The sequence below is a fragment of the Gavia stellata genome, chromosome Z (genome assembly GCF_030936135.1).
Source record: "Gavia stellata isolate bGavSte3 chromosome Z, bGavSte3.hap2, whole genome shotgun sequence".
In the NCBI taxonomy this organism is placed as follows: Eukaryota; Metazoa; Chordata; class Aves; order Gaviiformes; family Gaviidae; genus Gavia; species Gavia stellata.
Window position 1 is genome coordinate 26,947,643 of NC_082637.1, and position 17,552 is coordinate 26,965,194.

Consider the following 17,552-nt stretch of genomic DNA (forward strand, 5'->3'; position numbering starts at 1 on the left):
CTTTGCCTTCCTGTGGTGCTCCATTTATAGCCTAGTTGAAGCTGAGCTGTGGTCATATGTGGTCAGCAGTCCAGAAACTTCTGTTGACCCAGGCGTTTCACGGGCTGAGGGCCAGGCCTTTCCTGCCCTCCACCAGGGCGGGTACTGGCAGTCGGCAGGAGTCACTGTAAATGCGGGAAGGTAAGGGCGGAAAAGTAAGGACGCAGCAGTCTTAATGCCCCCAGTCTCTTGTCAGGGCGCACCTGTGACAATGTGTCAACTTCCCTGTGACGGGTCTCACTGGCTACATGTTTCATGAGATTGATAATACTTTTTTTTTCCTTTGTGTTTTATAGTTTTGGCATATTATGCTAATATTTGCTGCATAAAAGTGAGGGGGTTTTCCTCTCAGTTTTTAGATTTTGAACTTCCATGTATCTGTATGAAAAGCCTCAAAGGTGTGATAGGAGACACAATACTAAGATGTTTCCAGAATAACTTCCTAACTAAACATGGTATTTTGCTGTGAAAATGATGTATTTTTTAAAGGTGGTCACATCAAACAGACAAAAAGCTTTAAAAAAAAAAAATCACTTTTGTTGTGTCTGACAATATTACTCATCTTAGATTGGCTTTAACTTTTGAAAGCCCAATCACCACAGAGCTCTTCCTCGGTAAGGTTCTGCAGCTCACCCATGGCTAATGTCTCTATCATTTAAAAGTTAGTAAAGAAGTAAAATTGGGCTTGGCAGAGTATTCATGCTTTTATTTCAGATAAAAATGAATCATTGTTATTTTTGTGTTTGGTTTTATAGTGCAATATGCTTCTGTTGCAAATGAGTGGTTTAGGCCACTTGAAGAATCACTGTCAAGGGTATTGGCAAAAGTGATTTTAATGGAAGTTTATAAAAAATGAGACTTAACAGAATTCAGTGACAAGGTTCACTCTATTACTTACTAAAACATATGAATGAAAATCGAATTAGAATCAAATCAGAATGATTTATTCAGAGATCCGAGAAACAAACGGGTAAAGAGGACCTTCCTGTCGAGTCACGAGGTTCAGAACGGACTCTCTTGCTTTCTAAACTCCTTCTCAGAGAGGAGTCTAGGTGTAGCTGAATCCAGACTTAGTCTCAGACTTGGTGGACAGTTCGTGTCTAAAGGAAAGAATACAAGGAACAAAGAAATCCTCCCGTTGAGTCACGAGGTTCACGACTCCTAGTCCCAGACTTAGACAGTGGTTTATGTCTAATGGAATAAATACAGAGAGTAGATAAGACCCTCCCTTTGAGTCACAAGGTTTGGAGTAGACTTCCTTGCTTTCTAAACTCCTGATGGAGCCTAGGTGCAGCTAGGTCCAATCTTAGTCTCAGACTTGGTCAACAGTTCATATCTAAAGGATTTGTATGTAGTTAGCAGCCACCTAAGGTTCCTTTGCAGTTTAAGGTGGATCAAAAGATTTTAGGAACACTTAATCATTGATTAGTTTAACATATGCAAAGTGAGTTAATAGAATTTACTACAATCACAGCAGTGACAATTACAGATTCAAAGTGGTAATATTTATACTATACTTGCTATTGGGTACTCAAATTGATTCACACATGCATGCACACAGACACAAATAAATAGATAGATAGATAGATACATAGGTATACCTGTTAAAAATTCCCCTCAAGTTCCATGAAATACTCATTTCAAATGTCTCAGCTTTTCTCAACGGGTGAGGGTTGAGCCTCAAGGAGGAGAGGGTTTTAGCCCAGGTCCCGTTGCCAGCTTTTGGCGGTCGTCCTCTGAATTTCACGAACTGGAGAGTTCGTGAACTCTGAGAGGCGTCCCACTCAGAGGGAGATGCTGGTCACAGCCCTCTGTGGTCCAGGAGAGCTCAAGGGGCCTCAGTTAGGACCGCTGTTTATAGGTTTGCAAGATGATTGGCTTTAGTAGTCAGCGAGGTACTGGAAGGTTACTGGAATTCCGGTAACACTGGTACCATCCCACTTGGGCAACGGTCCAGGTAAGGGATGTTCCAAAGCTGTCAGGGGATGACTGATTATTCCTGCTCTCATAACCCACCTCGGCCAGGTAACAGGAGTGCTTGGTATGGTCAGTGCTGCTCTCCACCTTAGCCATGCAAGAGTTCCTGGTACGGTCAAGGGACACTCTACCGCCTAACTCACTGCACAAAGGCCAAGGCCTAGCTGGAATTCCTGAGACAGCAGAATGGCCCAGGAGAGAGGGGGAAGGAATGCACCACCACAGCTTCCCATTCTTTTTATAGAAAGATAAGTAAAATGGCTAAAGCAGTTTGGATTATGTACAGGTAATATATAGAAGTAAACTCATGTTCACAGGTTGAAAGGATTATTTTTGCATGTTGTTTCTTGCTCATTTATACTCAGATTTCATCAAAAGAGAAGTCATATCTTTCCTGTACCTCAACTAGTGCCTACAATGGCACTAGTCTACTGATTTTCTGATGTTGAATAGCTTGTTTGTTCTCTGTTACCAGTCTGTGTGAAACATTTCTGCTATTAGAGCCACTTTGAAGTAGGCTTTTGCTGTTTGCCCTTGAAGTTATGTGCCTATGGCCTTTAAATTAATGTCAAATATGCTATAATCTAGTTAGGGTGAGAGTGCCTGGAAGAGGATTTCATAGCAATTTTCAGTCTTTGTTCATCATGTGCAGCTGACTATTTCCCGGTACCTATGTAAGCATTACGTAAAAATAGGTTTAAAAGATACTAAGTACTTCTTTATTATTACTTTTCTTTGTAAGCAACAGCTGTAATTACCACAGGGCTATTAGACAGTTTTGAATAAGAGGAGATAATGGATGTGATGATTTCTCTATTAAGGTGTGATTTGCATCATGAAAGAATTTGAACACTCATTGTTCAGAAAAATCATGTGTAAATTATTACTTAGTTTTTAAGCAATTGGTGGTAGAAACTCTGTAGTTTAAAAGCTTTAGACTAGTACCCAGATTTCTTTTTGCTCAGTCCTTCTGAGGCTTTTAAACTAATACATTAATGATGAGAATATCCTCCAAACATGTGTAATGTTTTTTTGTTTAGAATATTACATAATTCTGTTGTCTGTATCTTGACAAAGTCTATTATGTTGAAGTGCTGCTTTTTGATAGATGCGTATGCCTGCCAGTGTAGGTCACAGGAGACCCTGGCCCTTTTTGAGAATTATTAGAAAAAAATTTTAAGACCAAAAAAGTCATTGCAATTCTTGCTGGTTGTGCAAGGATTAGCTGTTCTTGTAACTAACACAGTCATTTCCACACTACAGATAAAGCCCATGTATTTTTGTTCTCAGCTGTGTCATCCTGAAATACTTAAGTTTCAAGATGGTGGACAAAATGTAAGGTTTTTGTGAGCTATTTCTGGAGATGACAGAATAGTGATGTTTTAAACGTATTTTTGGTTTAAACAAAGACCCAAGGTCTACAAGAGGCATTGCACCATTGCACTGGTGTCAGTGATTTTTTTGCATATTGAAGTTTTTAAAAATGAGAGCCTGGTTTCATTATGCATCTTCCTGTGAAGCAGGTGATGAACTTGTAGCAGTTGGCAATAACCTTTTTCCTTCTATGTTTGTGCCAAGTCAAATGTATAACTAACTTTGGATTCAAATAGAATTAGAATTTCTTTGCCATGTTGCATTATTCCATGTATCTGTAGTTTTTCAGAATAACTCTTGTTTTTCTTTTCAAATTCTAGGGAGGTGCAGTATATTGTTCTGCAAAATATTGCCACTATGTCAATCCAGAGAAAGGTATACCCTATTTAGAATTTTCTAAATCACATTTTATGTGAAACACAGGGGAGCTACTTAAATATGTTCTGCTTTTCAGGGCATGTTTGAACCTTATCTGAAGAGTTTCTATGTTAGATCAACTGATCCAACAATGATCAAAACACTGAAGGTGAGTTTAAAAGTGAATTTGTCTATATACGGCTGGACAAATCTGTTTACAACAGTAACGTAAAATTTTCTTGCACTGGTATGACACACGTCATTCTGTGCTGTTCCTTTTTTTTTCAATGAGACGTGTAGAGTTGTGGCTTTTTGTTAAGTCCACAAGCGTCCTTCAGGCTTGCCAGACTATCTGAAAGTTCTCTTGTTACCATGTTGTAGGTGGCAGATGGGCTATGTTTTCCGCTGTAGCTTTTGGTACCTTTCAGTGATATAGAGCATTACTATTTTTGTATAAACAGCCATTCAGACATTTAGAGTTTGATAGTTTTCATGGGAGGAAGAATCTTCTCAAAAGAACAGAAATGAAATCACGCAGTCTTTGATACTGTTAGCTTAAAAGGAGTTTAAATCTATTTCCCTGAAAAAAATGGGATGGTGTTAGAGTCCCAAATTCCCTTTGAAGTTAGCATTCGACAAGAGCAGTACTTTAGGCTTTCCTCAAGGCCACATCTCAATGCATGTTTTACACTATTGTCTTCTTGTTTTCTCTACTCTTTAACGGATGTGAAATCCTTGACAAAACAATAGCTAAAAAATTGTCTGCTATTATGTGCCTTTTCTCTTGTTTTGCTTTAGATTGTCATAGGCACCTGTGTTTAGGAGTGGAAAGTACAGGTTTCTTAAAGAAACGTGATTTTTTCCTTATTGTCATTTTACATCCATGTTGCACCCTCATTACATGTGTAGAGTGCTGCAGTCCAAGATGGCTACGCCCAACCCAACTATTTTTATTAGTGCAACATTAAATCTAAGTAAATTTGAGGCAGTTGGAGGCAAAAGGATCTTCCCCACATTTAATGATTATGAAAACTGTTGGGAATACTAGTAAGACTTAGTGTTATCTAGCAAGAGTCACTCCTGAAATAGTTGAAAGTTGATATATTTAAATTCCCATATTAATTGATAATACAATGGTGAAGAGGTGGAGAAGTAGAAATTGCAGTTTTTCCTTTCATTGTCTCAGTTCCTTCTCAGTGGCTGAAAAAATTAGGACAACCTACACTGTTACATAGATAAGAAAAATCTTGTGCTTTTCTCCATCTCCTACCCCCATAGTTCCATCCTATCTGCTGTGAGATAGGAGGATGAGACCTATGGCAGTATTTAAGATGTAGGAGCACCCTGGAATTCATTGACTGCACTGTTTAGATTTCTGGTTTGTTCTCTCTTTCTTTCCCAACACCAAGTTTGCTTTTTTGATCACTGCTTAGCATTCAGCTTGTATTTTCATAGTTATCTATTTTAACCACAAATTCTCAGTTATTATTAGTAGTAATCAGGTCAGAGCCTATAATTTTCCGTAAAGTTAAGGTTTTTCCCCAATTATGATCATTACTTTACATTTATCTGTGTTGAATATTTTTGCCATTTTATCAACCAGTCACCTAATATTTGAAGTTTTTATGCAGCTTTTCTTAGTCAGCCTGTGTCTTCATTTCTCTGAAAACTGTAGCATCAGCTGAAAACTTTGTCACCTGTCTTCTCATTACTTTCATAGTTCACATATAAATATGTCAAAAAGTAAAAGATCAACAAAGATATTCGTGGGATTCCATTGATAGCCTTCCTGTACTGTAAAATAGTCTCTTTTTTGTTCCTGCCTATTCCTATCTTTTGTTTATCCACTTGCTTTGTATGCTGTGCTAGATATGTATCTTTAAGAACCTTTGGTGACAGGTCTTATTAAATTGCTTCTCAGTTACAGGTGGACTGTATCAATTTAGTTTCCTTGTCTGTGTGCATCCAACTCAAAAAATACTAGCAGATTTCTGAGGAATTACTTCCCTTTACAGAAACAGAATTGTCTTTTTCTTCAGTTTACCTCATTCAGATTGTACTGGAATTCTTTCTTCTTCAAAGTTAAAACAACCTGGAAGCATAGCATCTTAACAATATATGCCAAGTGGTGTATATCATCCTCTTGTTCACCAGGAACAAAGAGGCCTTTCAGGGTCTGATGTTGTTGATGTTGATTAAGATCTGAGGAGTCTCATAGATGCTACTCTTTCTTGAGTTTAAATGTCTTTTATTGCAGTTCATCTGAATATAATGGACACTTTATTTCTCCCCAGCTGCCGTTGTGATTTCCATTATTTCTTCTTACAGTGTCACATGGTTCTTACATGCTAAGGCCTGTTGTGTGACACTGGAAACCATGCTGCCAGAGGTATTTCAAGCTAATTTGATATGCAGTGCAACAGTAAAGCTAGAGCTCTTAGAAAATGCATCACTGAACCCTGGAGTCCTGCTTTGAAAACCTTGCATGTACTTGCAAGGAGAGTATTCCTCCTGAGTGCTATGCTGCTACCAGTTTATACTGAAATCTGGTATACTGTGTTGAATTCCAAGTGATATTTTTAATAGTATTATCTTTTATACACAATAAAAGTATAGTGTCTGTGTGGTACTGTTTATAATATTTTATTTTAGTTTTTGTTAAAATACCTGTTTTTTTTTTCTTGTAGCTTGAAGTTTTGACAAACTTAGCAAATGAAGCCAACATATCAACTCTGCTTCGAGAATTTCAGGTTTGTGCAAAAGTGTATTCTTTTTATATGAAATGCTTGGCCAATTGCCATTATTGGAAGTTTCACCTAGATTCTTAGTCTTCAGTTTTTCAGGTTAAAGTCTCTTCCAGGATAAGATGTTCTTGGAATGGAAATGAAACTGTCTCATATCATAATGGAAAATGGAGCTTTTTACATGTGGAAAGGAGTTTCATTGTTTTGTTTCTCACTCTCCTTCCAGCTACCAAAAAAAAAAAAAGTGATGAGAAAAATTCAGTCATTCTAAATTCTTTAAAACAAATTCTACCAACTTGACTGACACTGTAAGTCACTGGATGATAGGGTCTTAATTTTAGCAATAGTTGGCCATTAGCATTTATTGCCAAACATCATTTCTGTAAGTCATTTGATGAAATAGTATTATTTCCAATATCTGTATATGATATGTATCAGCAAGATGTTCTGCCTGTATTGTGAAACAGTGTCTGTCCTTCTTTCTTTCCTCTTCTCTTATGACATCTATTTTCATTGCTTCAGTTCTCTGGCTGGATTTCTCTGAAAGGTACTGGTTCTCAGGCAGGTAGGTTATTCATAGTTTCACAGATGCTCCTGGTTAAATGAACCGAAACCTCTCTGAAGAGAGCTCATCAACTCCTCCAACCTTGCACACAAACTAATTGCTGTTTTTGGGTAATTGCCCCCTGCCCCAAGCTTTCTTGAAATTAGAGGTTTGCATGGCTGTGGGTGATGAAAGCCAGCAAGAAAATGTCTTCTAAAAGTGACAGGTGAAAAGAGTATAACTTCTAATGTGCAATGTAGCTTTCTAGTTTGAATTTATTATACAGGATGTCTGTCTTATGAGGATAATATGGTAAGTCTTTGGTTGACAAAACTTATGTATTGACTAATGAAAATCCTGTTTCCGTAGACTTACGTGAAAAGCCAAGATAAACAGTTTGCTGCAGCTACAATTCAGGCTATAGGCAGATGTGCAACTAACATCACCGAAGTGAGTGACACATGCCTTAATGGCCTCGTATGTTTGCTGTCCAACAGGGATGGTAAGCTAAATGTTCTGTTTGTTTTCTGAATAGCTGATGGCATGAAACCTTTTCTTAATGAGAACCACACAAAGCAGATCATGTTAAAAAGTATATGGGAGTTGACTTTTATAAGAACTTATCTGACATGACTCGCTAAAAATAGTGGTTCTGGTGCTGCTTCTTGTTTGAAGCACTTCAGAAGTCTCTCATAATCACTGGGTACTTATTTTCTCTTTTGTTAGTGAAATTAATTCCTTGTGGCCTGCAATTACATGTTTACCTGTTTTTTTTCTCAAAATGCCGTAATTATTAAAGTGTGCTGTTGTGATTATCATAGGTGACAGTCGTTTTACTGTTATATGTTTAGTTGCATCAAAACAGTTCTCCTGTAGAGGGTGCTGAAAGCTTGGAATGTGGGTTTTTTTAGTGCCTCAATGCCTAACTGAAAAAACATATTAAATAGTTTTAGGCTGAACGGTCCCAAATTTGGCTTGATTTTGTAATCTAGAGTTCAGTTATTTTTATATAGTGAAACGGAGTTGCAAGTTACTAAGGAACACAGGGAGCAGATAAAGTCAAATAGGATATAGCAGCACTGTAAATCAATACCTGACAATAATGAATATTGTAACCAGTTACCAATGAATATTGCACAGAAAAAGTTAATAAAATAATTGGAAGATTATTATAGAATGTATAGTCTACATGAATATGGTTAAATATTGGAAATAGAATTAAGAAAGATGTAGTTAAAAATATTAATGTCAGGAAGGAGGAAAACCGTGGGTTTGGGGTGGCCTGGAGTAATTAGAATTGTTCAGAGAACACAGATGAGATCTACCTTAAGCTTTGAAAAACAGCATTAATTCCTCTCCATATCTACTGGACATACTTTTCATGGTAATCCTAAGAAGGCCTTTATTAGGGACATCACTTTGGCAGCACATAGTCATCCTGTGACCCACTGATACACTCAGAGCTTTCTCTTATTTGATTTATGAACTACGAGTCCTCCTTCTCTCCCACTTCACCTTGTATCAGAAATTCCTGAGAAGCCTCAGTTTGTAACTTGGTAGTTTTAATATATGTAACTTTAATTTCCTAGTGCTCCAGACCTTATGTCCCTTATGCTTTTCTGGGTATCAGCTGTGTTATAAGGCCAACCAATGCACCTTTTTGTATTACATTCAGCAATGACCATATCAAAAATACAAGCTTCAAAGCTTGTTCTTGATTCTGCTTAAGTCTACTAGCAGTCTTCCTCTAGGTCAGAAGGCTCCTTTCAGAGTGTACAAGTTCCCATTTTTTTCTGTCTTAAATAAAATAATAAAACTATCACTTCAGATTACTGAGTTTTTTACTTAATAATCCTTCTTTGTGTTTTCTTGCTTTTTCTTTTTGCTAAGAAGGAACCAAGATAAGAGGAAAAGGCTTTTTTCCTTTTATCATAGCTTCTCAATTTAGTATTTTCTTCAAAGTAATTCCATATATATATACACACACACACATACGCATGTGCATCTATACAAAGATCTGTCTCAACAAGATTAGTTTTCTCAACTGTTTCTAAGTAGTTGTCTAGCAAATAAAATTATCTTCTTGTGCTTACTGTTCTGAAAGACTTCAAAGGATATATTGAGGATCTTTTAAACCTGGCAGCTGGCAAATTGCTTTACCATAGCTGCAGTGCCTTTATTCCTTCTTTCAAGGAATGAATAGAATGGCTTAATTTACGTGGTAGCTTTCCTCAGGTGGCAGGAAATTGCTGAATAGACCCAGCTTACTGAACATAAGAAGAGTTTTGGGCATGGTAAGGGAGAAAAAAAGAGATTTAGCATGTGTAGGAGAATAGATTTAAAAGTCTTGGTTAATCTTGCTTTCCTCCAACTTTCACCTCAAAGTGTGCAAGCAATATGTTTGCCATGCTACTTCTTCCATGATTGTTCGAAGCCTGGAAGCAGTTCTGCTGCCTTTGCATAGAGTCAAGCCCAAGCTGGTAAGTCCAGCAGGTTCTGAGGTCCCTGAAAGCAGAGTTGGTTCTGCTTTCTATGCACTGTTTTCTTACTATGGGGAATTCACTTGTGTGCGGAAGAGAGGTGACCCAATTAATTCTACTAAATCAAAATAGAATTCTGAAGAACATGCTTGTGGCAAAACTGCCTTCTAATTCTATGCTTTTGTTCTGGAAAGGTCTTTACTGTAGATCAAACCCAACAGCCAAGATATCTTGGCTGTATTTGGCACAGGAGTTGTGCCATTAATCATTCCGGAACTTGGATGCTGAGAGGCGGAGTGTCATTACAGGAAACAACCTCTTCACAAGTCAGTCAGGTCCAGCTGGGATAACTCTTCACAGAGCTCCTTGGATGTCTCATCATTGAACTTTCTCATTTCTGTATATGCTTCTGTGATTCAAATGTTTTTTTTTACCATAGCCCCCAGCTTCCCTGAGTAAGGGAAATTTGACTTTAAACAAAGCACTTATAAATATGCAAAGAAAATTTCAAGAGCAGTTCTTGACTTCCCCAGAGCCTTGTTTCTGGAAGTCATGTTGAAGGCTGAGAATTATTTTCCTTCCGTGTCTGCTGAAGGAAGTGCAAAAAGAAAAGTTATTTTGGCTCTTCGGTGTGACATTTGGCATTTAACTGATGCATTTCCTTTAAGCAATTGCCTCAATAATTTTGGCTGACTTCTGGCCCCACTATAACATAAAAGTCATTTTAGATGTAAGAGACGGATGGGATTATAGGACATCTCTTTTGTCTGTCTGTACTGCATATACGAGAGATCCTGCAGGTTTTTCTCAGATGGGTGACTTCAATTTTCTGTTCAAAGTTGCAGGTTATGGATAATAGAGAATGTAAACACAACTGTAGGATGTATAGCTAAAACAATTTTTTTCCTACCAATCTATACAAATTTGAACAGGCAAGTCATAAAAATCACTGGAACTGTTAATATGTCAGGTAACTACTACCTATCTATTGGAATTACTGTTAGAATGACATAAAAGAAAACCAACTCCTTGTAGCATTCACTTTACGTGTATTAATGTGGTTTCAGAGTTCTGTTATTTATGTTATAAGGCTGAAAGAATTAACCAGGTAAAAGCTTAGACTTCAGGCAGTTCTGAAAAGCAGAAACTTAATGTTTGTCTGGATACCTAGCTATAATAATTGTCTTTTAACTTTAGTTTTAACCATTAGCATAACCTTCTAATAACTCAAATAATCATAGAATCATAGAATGGTTTGGGTTGGAAGGTCATCTAGTCCAACCCCCTTGCAGTGAGCAGGGACATCTTCCATTAGATCAAGTTGCTCAGAGTCCCATCCAACCTGACCTTGAATGTTTCCAGGGATGGGGCATCGCCTCTCTGCGCGATACGTTCCAGTATTTCACCACCCTCATCGTAAAAAATTTCTTATATCTAGTCTGAATCTACCTTCTTCTACTTTAAAACCATTACCCCTTGTCCTATCGCAACCGGCCCTGGTAAAAATTCTTTCCCCATCTTTCTTATAAGCCCTCTTTAAATACTGAAAGGCTGCAATAAGGTCTCCCCAGAGCCTTCTCTTCTCCAGGATGAACAACCCCAAACCTCTCAACCTTTCCTCATAGGAGAGGTGCTCCATCCCTCTGACCATTTTTGTGGCCCTCCTCTGCACCTGCTCCAACAGGTCCATGTCCTTCCTGTGCTGAGGACTCCAGAGCTGGAGGTGGTACTGCAGGTGGGGTCTCACCAGAGCAGAGTAGAGGGACAGAGTCACCTTTCTCGACCTGCTGGCCATGCTTTTTTTGATGCAGGCCAGGATGCGGTTGGCTTTCTGGGCTGCAAAGCACACATTGCTGGCTCATGTCCAGTTTTTCATCCATCAGTAGCCCCAAGTCCTTCTCTGCAGGGCTGCTCTCAATCCCTTCATCCCCCAGCCTGTATTGATGCTGGGGGTTGTCCCGAACCATGAGCAGAACCTTGCACTTGGCCTTGTTGAACATCATGACGTTCACATGGGCCCACTTCTCAAACTTGTCCAGGTTCCTCTGAATGGCATCCCATCACTCAGGTATGTCAGCTGCACCACTCAGCTTGGTGTCATCTGCAAATTTGCTGAGGGTGCGTTTAATCACTTGTATGGCCTTGCTATGAGATTCAATTGGTGTATTCTTTCCAAAAACAGTCTGATGCAGTTTTGCTGCTTTAGAAATAGCAATTATACAGGTTATAGACTGTGGATGAATTAGTCTTCAGTTGCGTGTTTTAGTTTCTGCAAGTATTGGTTAATATTCCAGATACTAAAATAAGAAGACAATTCTCAAAATTTTAAAATTACAATCTAAATTAAATTGATCTGTAGGATTGTGCAAGACTTTGAGATACGTGAAGTAGACATGTTAACCTTGCTTCAAGAAATTAGTCTAGAAAAATGATGGAGATGTCATGTCAAATAAAAGATGACACAAAAAGTTGCAAGCTAAAATTCAAGCATTTCAGAGGCTATTGGCATAATGATGCATACTCAGAGCTTTTGCAAAGTTTGTTTTCTATTAAAAAAAAAAAATTAGATATCTCTTCCCCATACCATTCTTTTGAAACTTCAGCTTGCTTGATTGCTGAATGAATGGTCTGTGTGTCAGATGAACTCTTGAAAAGTAGGAATACCTCTGTGATGTTTAGTGAATCATAGTTAGGCTTTTTCTTTGTCTTAAACATTGATAGTTTAGAAGAAATAGTTACTCCCTTTTTGTAGTATAAATGAAGATTAGAATTACGTCAAACTCTTACAGTCGTCTTTGTTTTGGTTTTAGCTTTGGCCGTGTTTGACTTTCCTTCATCTTTCCTTACAGCCTGAGTTTACTCTTGCATAGAAGCTTACCTCTGCACCAGTGGTTTTTTTTCAGCTTCAAAAATTGTACATTTCATACAAGTTGATAAGGCTATGAATGTTACTTGTTACAGTAGCTAAGCACTCCGATGCATGACTTTGGCATAAATCTTAAAACAGCTTGCTATTTAGAAGCTTCATTTGAATGTACTAAAGGTTAGGTTACAGACCTGAGAGAGACCGTTTAGAAGGTGAAAAAGTGCAAAGGAAATGTTTAGATATTTCTCCTGTTTATGAATGAGCTGTTACTTTTAACATTATGTATTTCTTTGAAAATTAAACAAGTGATTGTATTTTTAATGCAGACAGCAAATTACTTATGAATATGTATAATTTCAATGAAAAACAGATGTTTTCTCATGCTGTTCCTCGATTTGGAAAGGAAAAATACGAAGTACAGCTGTACTAAAAGGCAATTTCAAAAAAACTATGTAATAGGATGATATTTTTACATTTATAGTATTTCTCTGTCCCCTTTTTGCTGCTTGTAACTTGATTCTGGAAGCTGAACTTGCCTTGCTTAGTAGAGAGGTTTATATCTTTGTTACCAAGAAAACAGAATTCAGTTCTGCAAAGCATATTTTGAGAGCTGATAAGATATTTTACAATCAATTATTTATGGCTTTTTCTTTTGCATAAAAGCTTTTTAAATTAATAATTTGTTTTGTCTTAAACAGAAATTGTAGTTGCTGAAAGTGTTGTTGTCATTAAGAAACTGCTGCAAACCCAGCCAGCACACCATGGTGAAATAATTAAGCATATGGCCAAACTCTTGGATAATATTACAGTGAGTATTTGTGCACAGTGTCTTATTTTCCTTGTTGACTGATAAAAATCGCACCATCTCCTTTGAATTTGGGCCATAAATGGAACTAGATATATTTGAGAAATACAACATATTTTTTTATTTTGGGCATAAAATACCATTTTTCATCATCTAAAGGAACAGGAAATAGAAGCTATCAAACAGCATCAATTTGTGTCTTAGATCTGGGAAGCTATTTTGAAAGAGAACCCTGGAAAGGTTGAGTATTGCTAGTACCACTAGGCCAAAATGAATAGCAGGTTTAGAACATGGAGTGGGTAAGTTGAAATGAAAATAAGGGCAAAGCAGCACTTAGCTTGAGGATTTTCAGCCTTTTGTCTTACTGATCTGGGGTGGAGTTTAAAAAATTTTATTCTAAATCTTTTTCCCTACCACCAAATCACCAGAACTTTCTGTGGTAACATACATGCTGTTGTGAGTGTGTTGCAATGTTTCTTGAAGTTGCATTTTTATCTTCTGGGTATTTAAGATTCCGTGGCATTTACCAGTAAAATTTGCATTACTGCCTATTATCTATCCTTAGATTAAATTGATGTTTAGGTATGTCAATATTTACTTCCCAAATTCTCCTCACAGTCTCAGTTATTGATAAAACATTTAGTGGTCTATCCTAAATTATAGTGCAGGGCTAAAGACCATTAGCTACCTCTTGCACCACACCACAAAGGTGACAGATTTTGATCTGTCAATAATTATTTTTCTGTAGATGCTATAAATAGGACTGTTCAGTTTCATAAAAGTACATATTTATTGATGATGGAGCAATAAATAGTTTCTAAATCAGTGAATCTTCTGTTTTCCATAGTTGAATTTGGCAAAGTTTGGAATACTAAAAGAAAAAGGAAATGTGGTTTTCTGAGTTCATGCTTACTGAACAGGTTAAACAAACCTGCTAAGAGCTGATGATCAAACTTTGTAACTGAGGTAAAGAAAATATAATTCTACTGGATTGCTCATATCCAGAATCAAAAGAGGCCACAAGATACTGCTGCAAATTACATATCAAATAAGTATTCCCTATTGTATAATAATCACCTGTGTTTTCAGAAAATTTGTGCAATATTTTGATAACCACAATCTCATGAATTGTGTATAATCTTATTATACACGTCTTCTAGCACTTCACCAAATGAGTTTGTCATCTTATTCCCACTTGTTGTACAAGAGAAAATAGTTGTTTTCTAAATATTGTGTTTAAGAGTTTTGTTGCTATTTTATACAATTAATACTTCTGAGTAAATATTTCTAGTTTTAAATACAGGGAATTTTTTTTGAAAATAAAATACTTTTTCAAGTTGAATAAGGGGGGGAAAAAAGACATGCAGTACTTGAACTACTTAGACGTACTCATGTTCTCCAATAATGAGGTTGTACAGAATGTCAGAAAATGGTAAATAGTAGGAGAACAGTCTGTGGAATAGAGCAGTCATAGGAATAAACCAAAAATCAAAATCTGAATCTTAATCATGCTTCTTATTCAAGAACGAATCGGTGATAGTGGTGCTGTAGGCTTTCCAGGATGATTGTTTTACATCTTGTTTTACATTTTTCCCTGTAATTTTTAAATAATAACTTTCAGAAGTTTGTCTTTCTCGGTATGTTTAGGGTTAAAGAATAAATTTGGAAGAAGTTCATATTTATAATTTGAATGCCATATCATTATCCTGAAACAACTTGCACCTGTTATGTTTGAAAATGGATGTATTTCTCCACAGAATCACAGAATGCTTTGGGTTGGAAGGGACCTTTAAAGGTCATCTAGTCCAACCGTTTCAGACACTTCTGAAAAGGATAAGCATATTTTTACATGTTTAGGAAGGTGGTATTTGGATTATATAATTACTGAGGATCTGAAATGTTTATGTTTAATAAAGCATTACTGGAATTCCTGAGATCTGCACATGTATTTTAAACATTGATCTTACTATGGCAAGAGTGGTTGTGAGTTGACATAATACAGTTGTCTTGGTTTTTGTCTGCTATAAGACAGAGACACAAAGCAAGGATTCCTGACCCTCATTACATTTACACACAATATATGTACATACTTGCACACTTTTGTACGCACATATTTTACACAGATTTTTTTTTTCCTGACCTCTTCTATTGGGGAAAGTATTTCTGGGCTCATTTTAAAATCAGGATTGAAACTTAAGGGACCTACCCTATTCCTCTATGCAAGAGCATACCACTGCATTTGGACATAGGAGAAGTAGCCAGATGATACGGTCTTGAATGAACTTGAAAGTAACTGGAAGGTGGGGGAGTGTGGGCGAAACAATTCTTTTGTGCTTCTTATAGTTGAAATTAATTTTATACTATGTAAAACATGACCAAAAGCATGAACAGAATTAAATACAATTAAATAGAAAAGCACTTTAGGTAAAAATAAACTTTTTGATTGTTCTGTCATGATTTAGTTTAGGTAAATGGTGAATACTTAGCCACTAAAATAAACAAAATCGGTGTAAACTGGATGGAATACATTTTTGGGTTGGTGCCTGAATTTTTTCGTTCGTGTTGTTGCAAATTTCACTTGTGTTAGCCTGAGATTGTGATTGTCAGTGGTGAGGTGCCTAAAAATATTTTCAACCAATGTTTTTTTCAGGTCATCCAATCTGAAATTTAGTTATTCTTCATTTTCACCTTGTGTTCATTCTTGTCTTCATCTTCTTCATCTACAGAAGCCATTTAGAAATTGATAAGATAGATAGTAAGCTACATATATCTGACCAACTATAAGGAATATTAGGAAGTTCAATTAAAAACTGCTGAGCTCTTGCAGACCACTGACTCTCATTTACGGTAAAGCTTAGGACTAGGTCCATTTCAGTTTGCCCTTTAATTGATTGCTTCTTACATATCTGAAAAGAGTGCTTATTTTTCTTCCTTTGCTTTTGTATGTTATCATTTATACCTTAAACTTTTATCTCAGGTGTGCCCAGGCAAAGATCTATGAGATCTGTTTTGTGTCTGATATTTGTTGAGTACCTAGGCCTGTGCATAGCACAGCTTGATCTAGCTGTGTTCTGGCTCCTTGCCTCCACACACTTGAAAAGTTGTAACTGAGAAATGTATGTCTGATGGTGTTCTGAAGATATTAAACAGGGGAATAATTGGATCTCTTTAAACTTCTGGTTTTTAAAATCATAAAAATGTTTCCACTTGGCTGTTAATGTGTTAATAACATCATCATGCTTTACAATTTAATGGCTTGGTAAATTGTGGGCCAGAGATCTAAGCAGTGCTACCTTGTGCTAGGTGCTCACTCTGGGGTAAGCTTAATTATTTTTGTGTGTATAGTTTTTACAGTGACAGGAGTTTAAAAAATATGTGTGTGGGAAAGGGCCATTTAAGGAAGGATGATACTGGTTGAGTCCGAAAGTCGTCTTAATAGAGCAGTCTCATCTTCAGCAGCACCAAAACCCAGTCCTTTAGGGAGAGGGGTTTAAAGATAAGAGCAAGTTCATTGCAGTGCACCTCCAATGTACCTTCTCAGCTGCTGACTGGAAGCTTGAGTTTGCTATCCACATCGTCATGCTTACTAATCTAAAAATTCTAATCTCTCCTCATATTCCATGTCTCTGATCAGCCTTTCCCTCTGCTCTTTGTCTTTCCTGATACTTGTGTGGTTTTTGAAGTGGGGTGACCAGAAGTGCACACAGTAGTCAGAGTATGAAGGAGAAATGTTATGCAGTGACATAATGATATTACTTGGTTTGTATTTTTTATCTCACTTTCCCAAGGTTGTCTGCCTTTTGACTTCTGCAGGACATTGACTTAACAATTCTACAATTCTCTGAAAATATTCATGATTCCAAGATATTCTTCCCTAGAAATAGTTTGGAGTCCATCCAGTACCTGTAGAATATTTTTTTTTAAGTCCTGTTATTAATGTTTCAGGGTCAGCTGCATCACTTCTGCCCAATTTTTAAGTATCAATAATAAGTCATCTTCAACTGTTCAGGCTCTGTTTTAGTTTAGATTACCTTGAATAATTTTGTGTCAGCAGACTGTCTCCTCACTAGATAGCCCTCTTCTATGTTACTTGCAAATCTGTTGAACAGCACGTTTTCCCCTATAGGTCCCTCTGGGACATCTGATGATTGCCTTCCATTGTAACTGGGTTTATGTCTTTTCTATTATCTAGTCCTTCTTTATTCATGAGAGTGCCTTTCCACCCTGTAAAGGATGACAGTTTCAAAGATGTTGTTGAGGGGCTTTTTCAAAAGCTTTTAGAATATTCTCTCATCAAATATGTGTCATATAGTCATATAGTTTACTCTTTTAGACAAATTCTGGACCATAGGTGTTTTGAAGGAAA

At 37.0% G+C, this 17,552-nt stretch overlaps 1 protein-coding gene across 2 annotated transcripts in view; it reads left to right on the plus strand.

Moving 5' to 3' along the window:
- AP3B1 (adaptor related protein complex 3 subunit beta 1) overlaps window positions 1–17,552 on the plus strand; it is a 164,136-nt gene that overhangs the window by 66,365 nt on the left and 80,219 nt on the right. For both annotated transcript variants that reach the window (XM_059834295.1, XM_059834296.1), the window contains exons 10-14: window positions 3,711–3,765; window positions 3,845–3,916; window positions 6,435–6,497; window positions 7,405–7,537; window positions 13,080–13,189. In XM_059834295.1, the coding sequence (XP_059690278.1) occupies window positions 3,711–3,765; window positions 3,845–3,916; window positions 6,435–6,497; window positions 7,405–7,537; window positions 13,080–13,189 (433 nt within the window). The remainder of the gene's footprint in view (window positions 1–3,710; window positions 3,766–3,844; window positions 3,917–6,434; window positions 6,498–7,404; window positions 7,538–13,079; window positions 13,190–17,552) is intronic.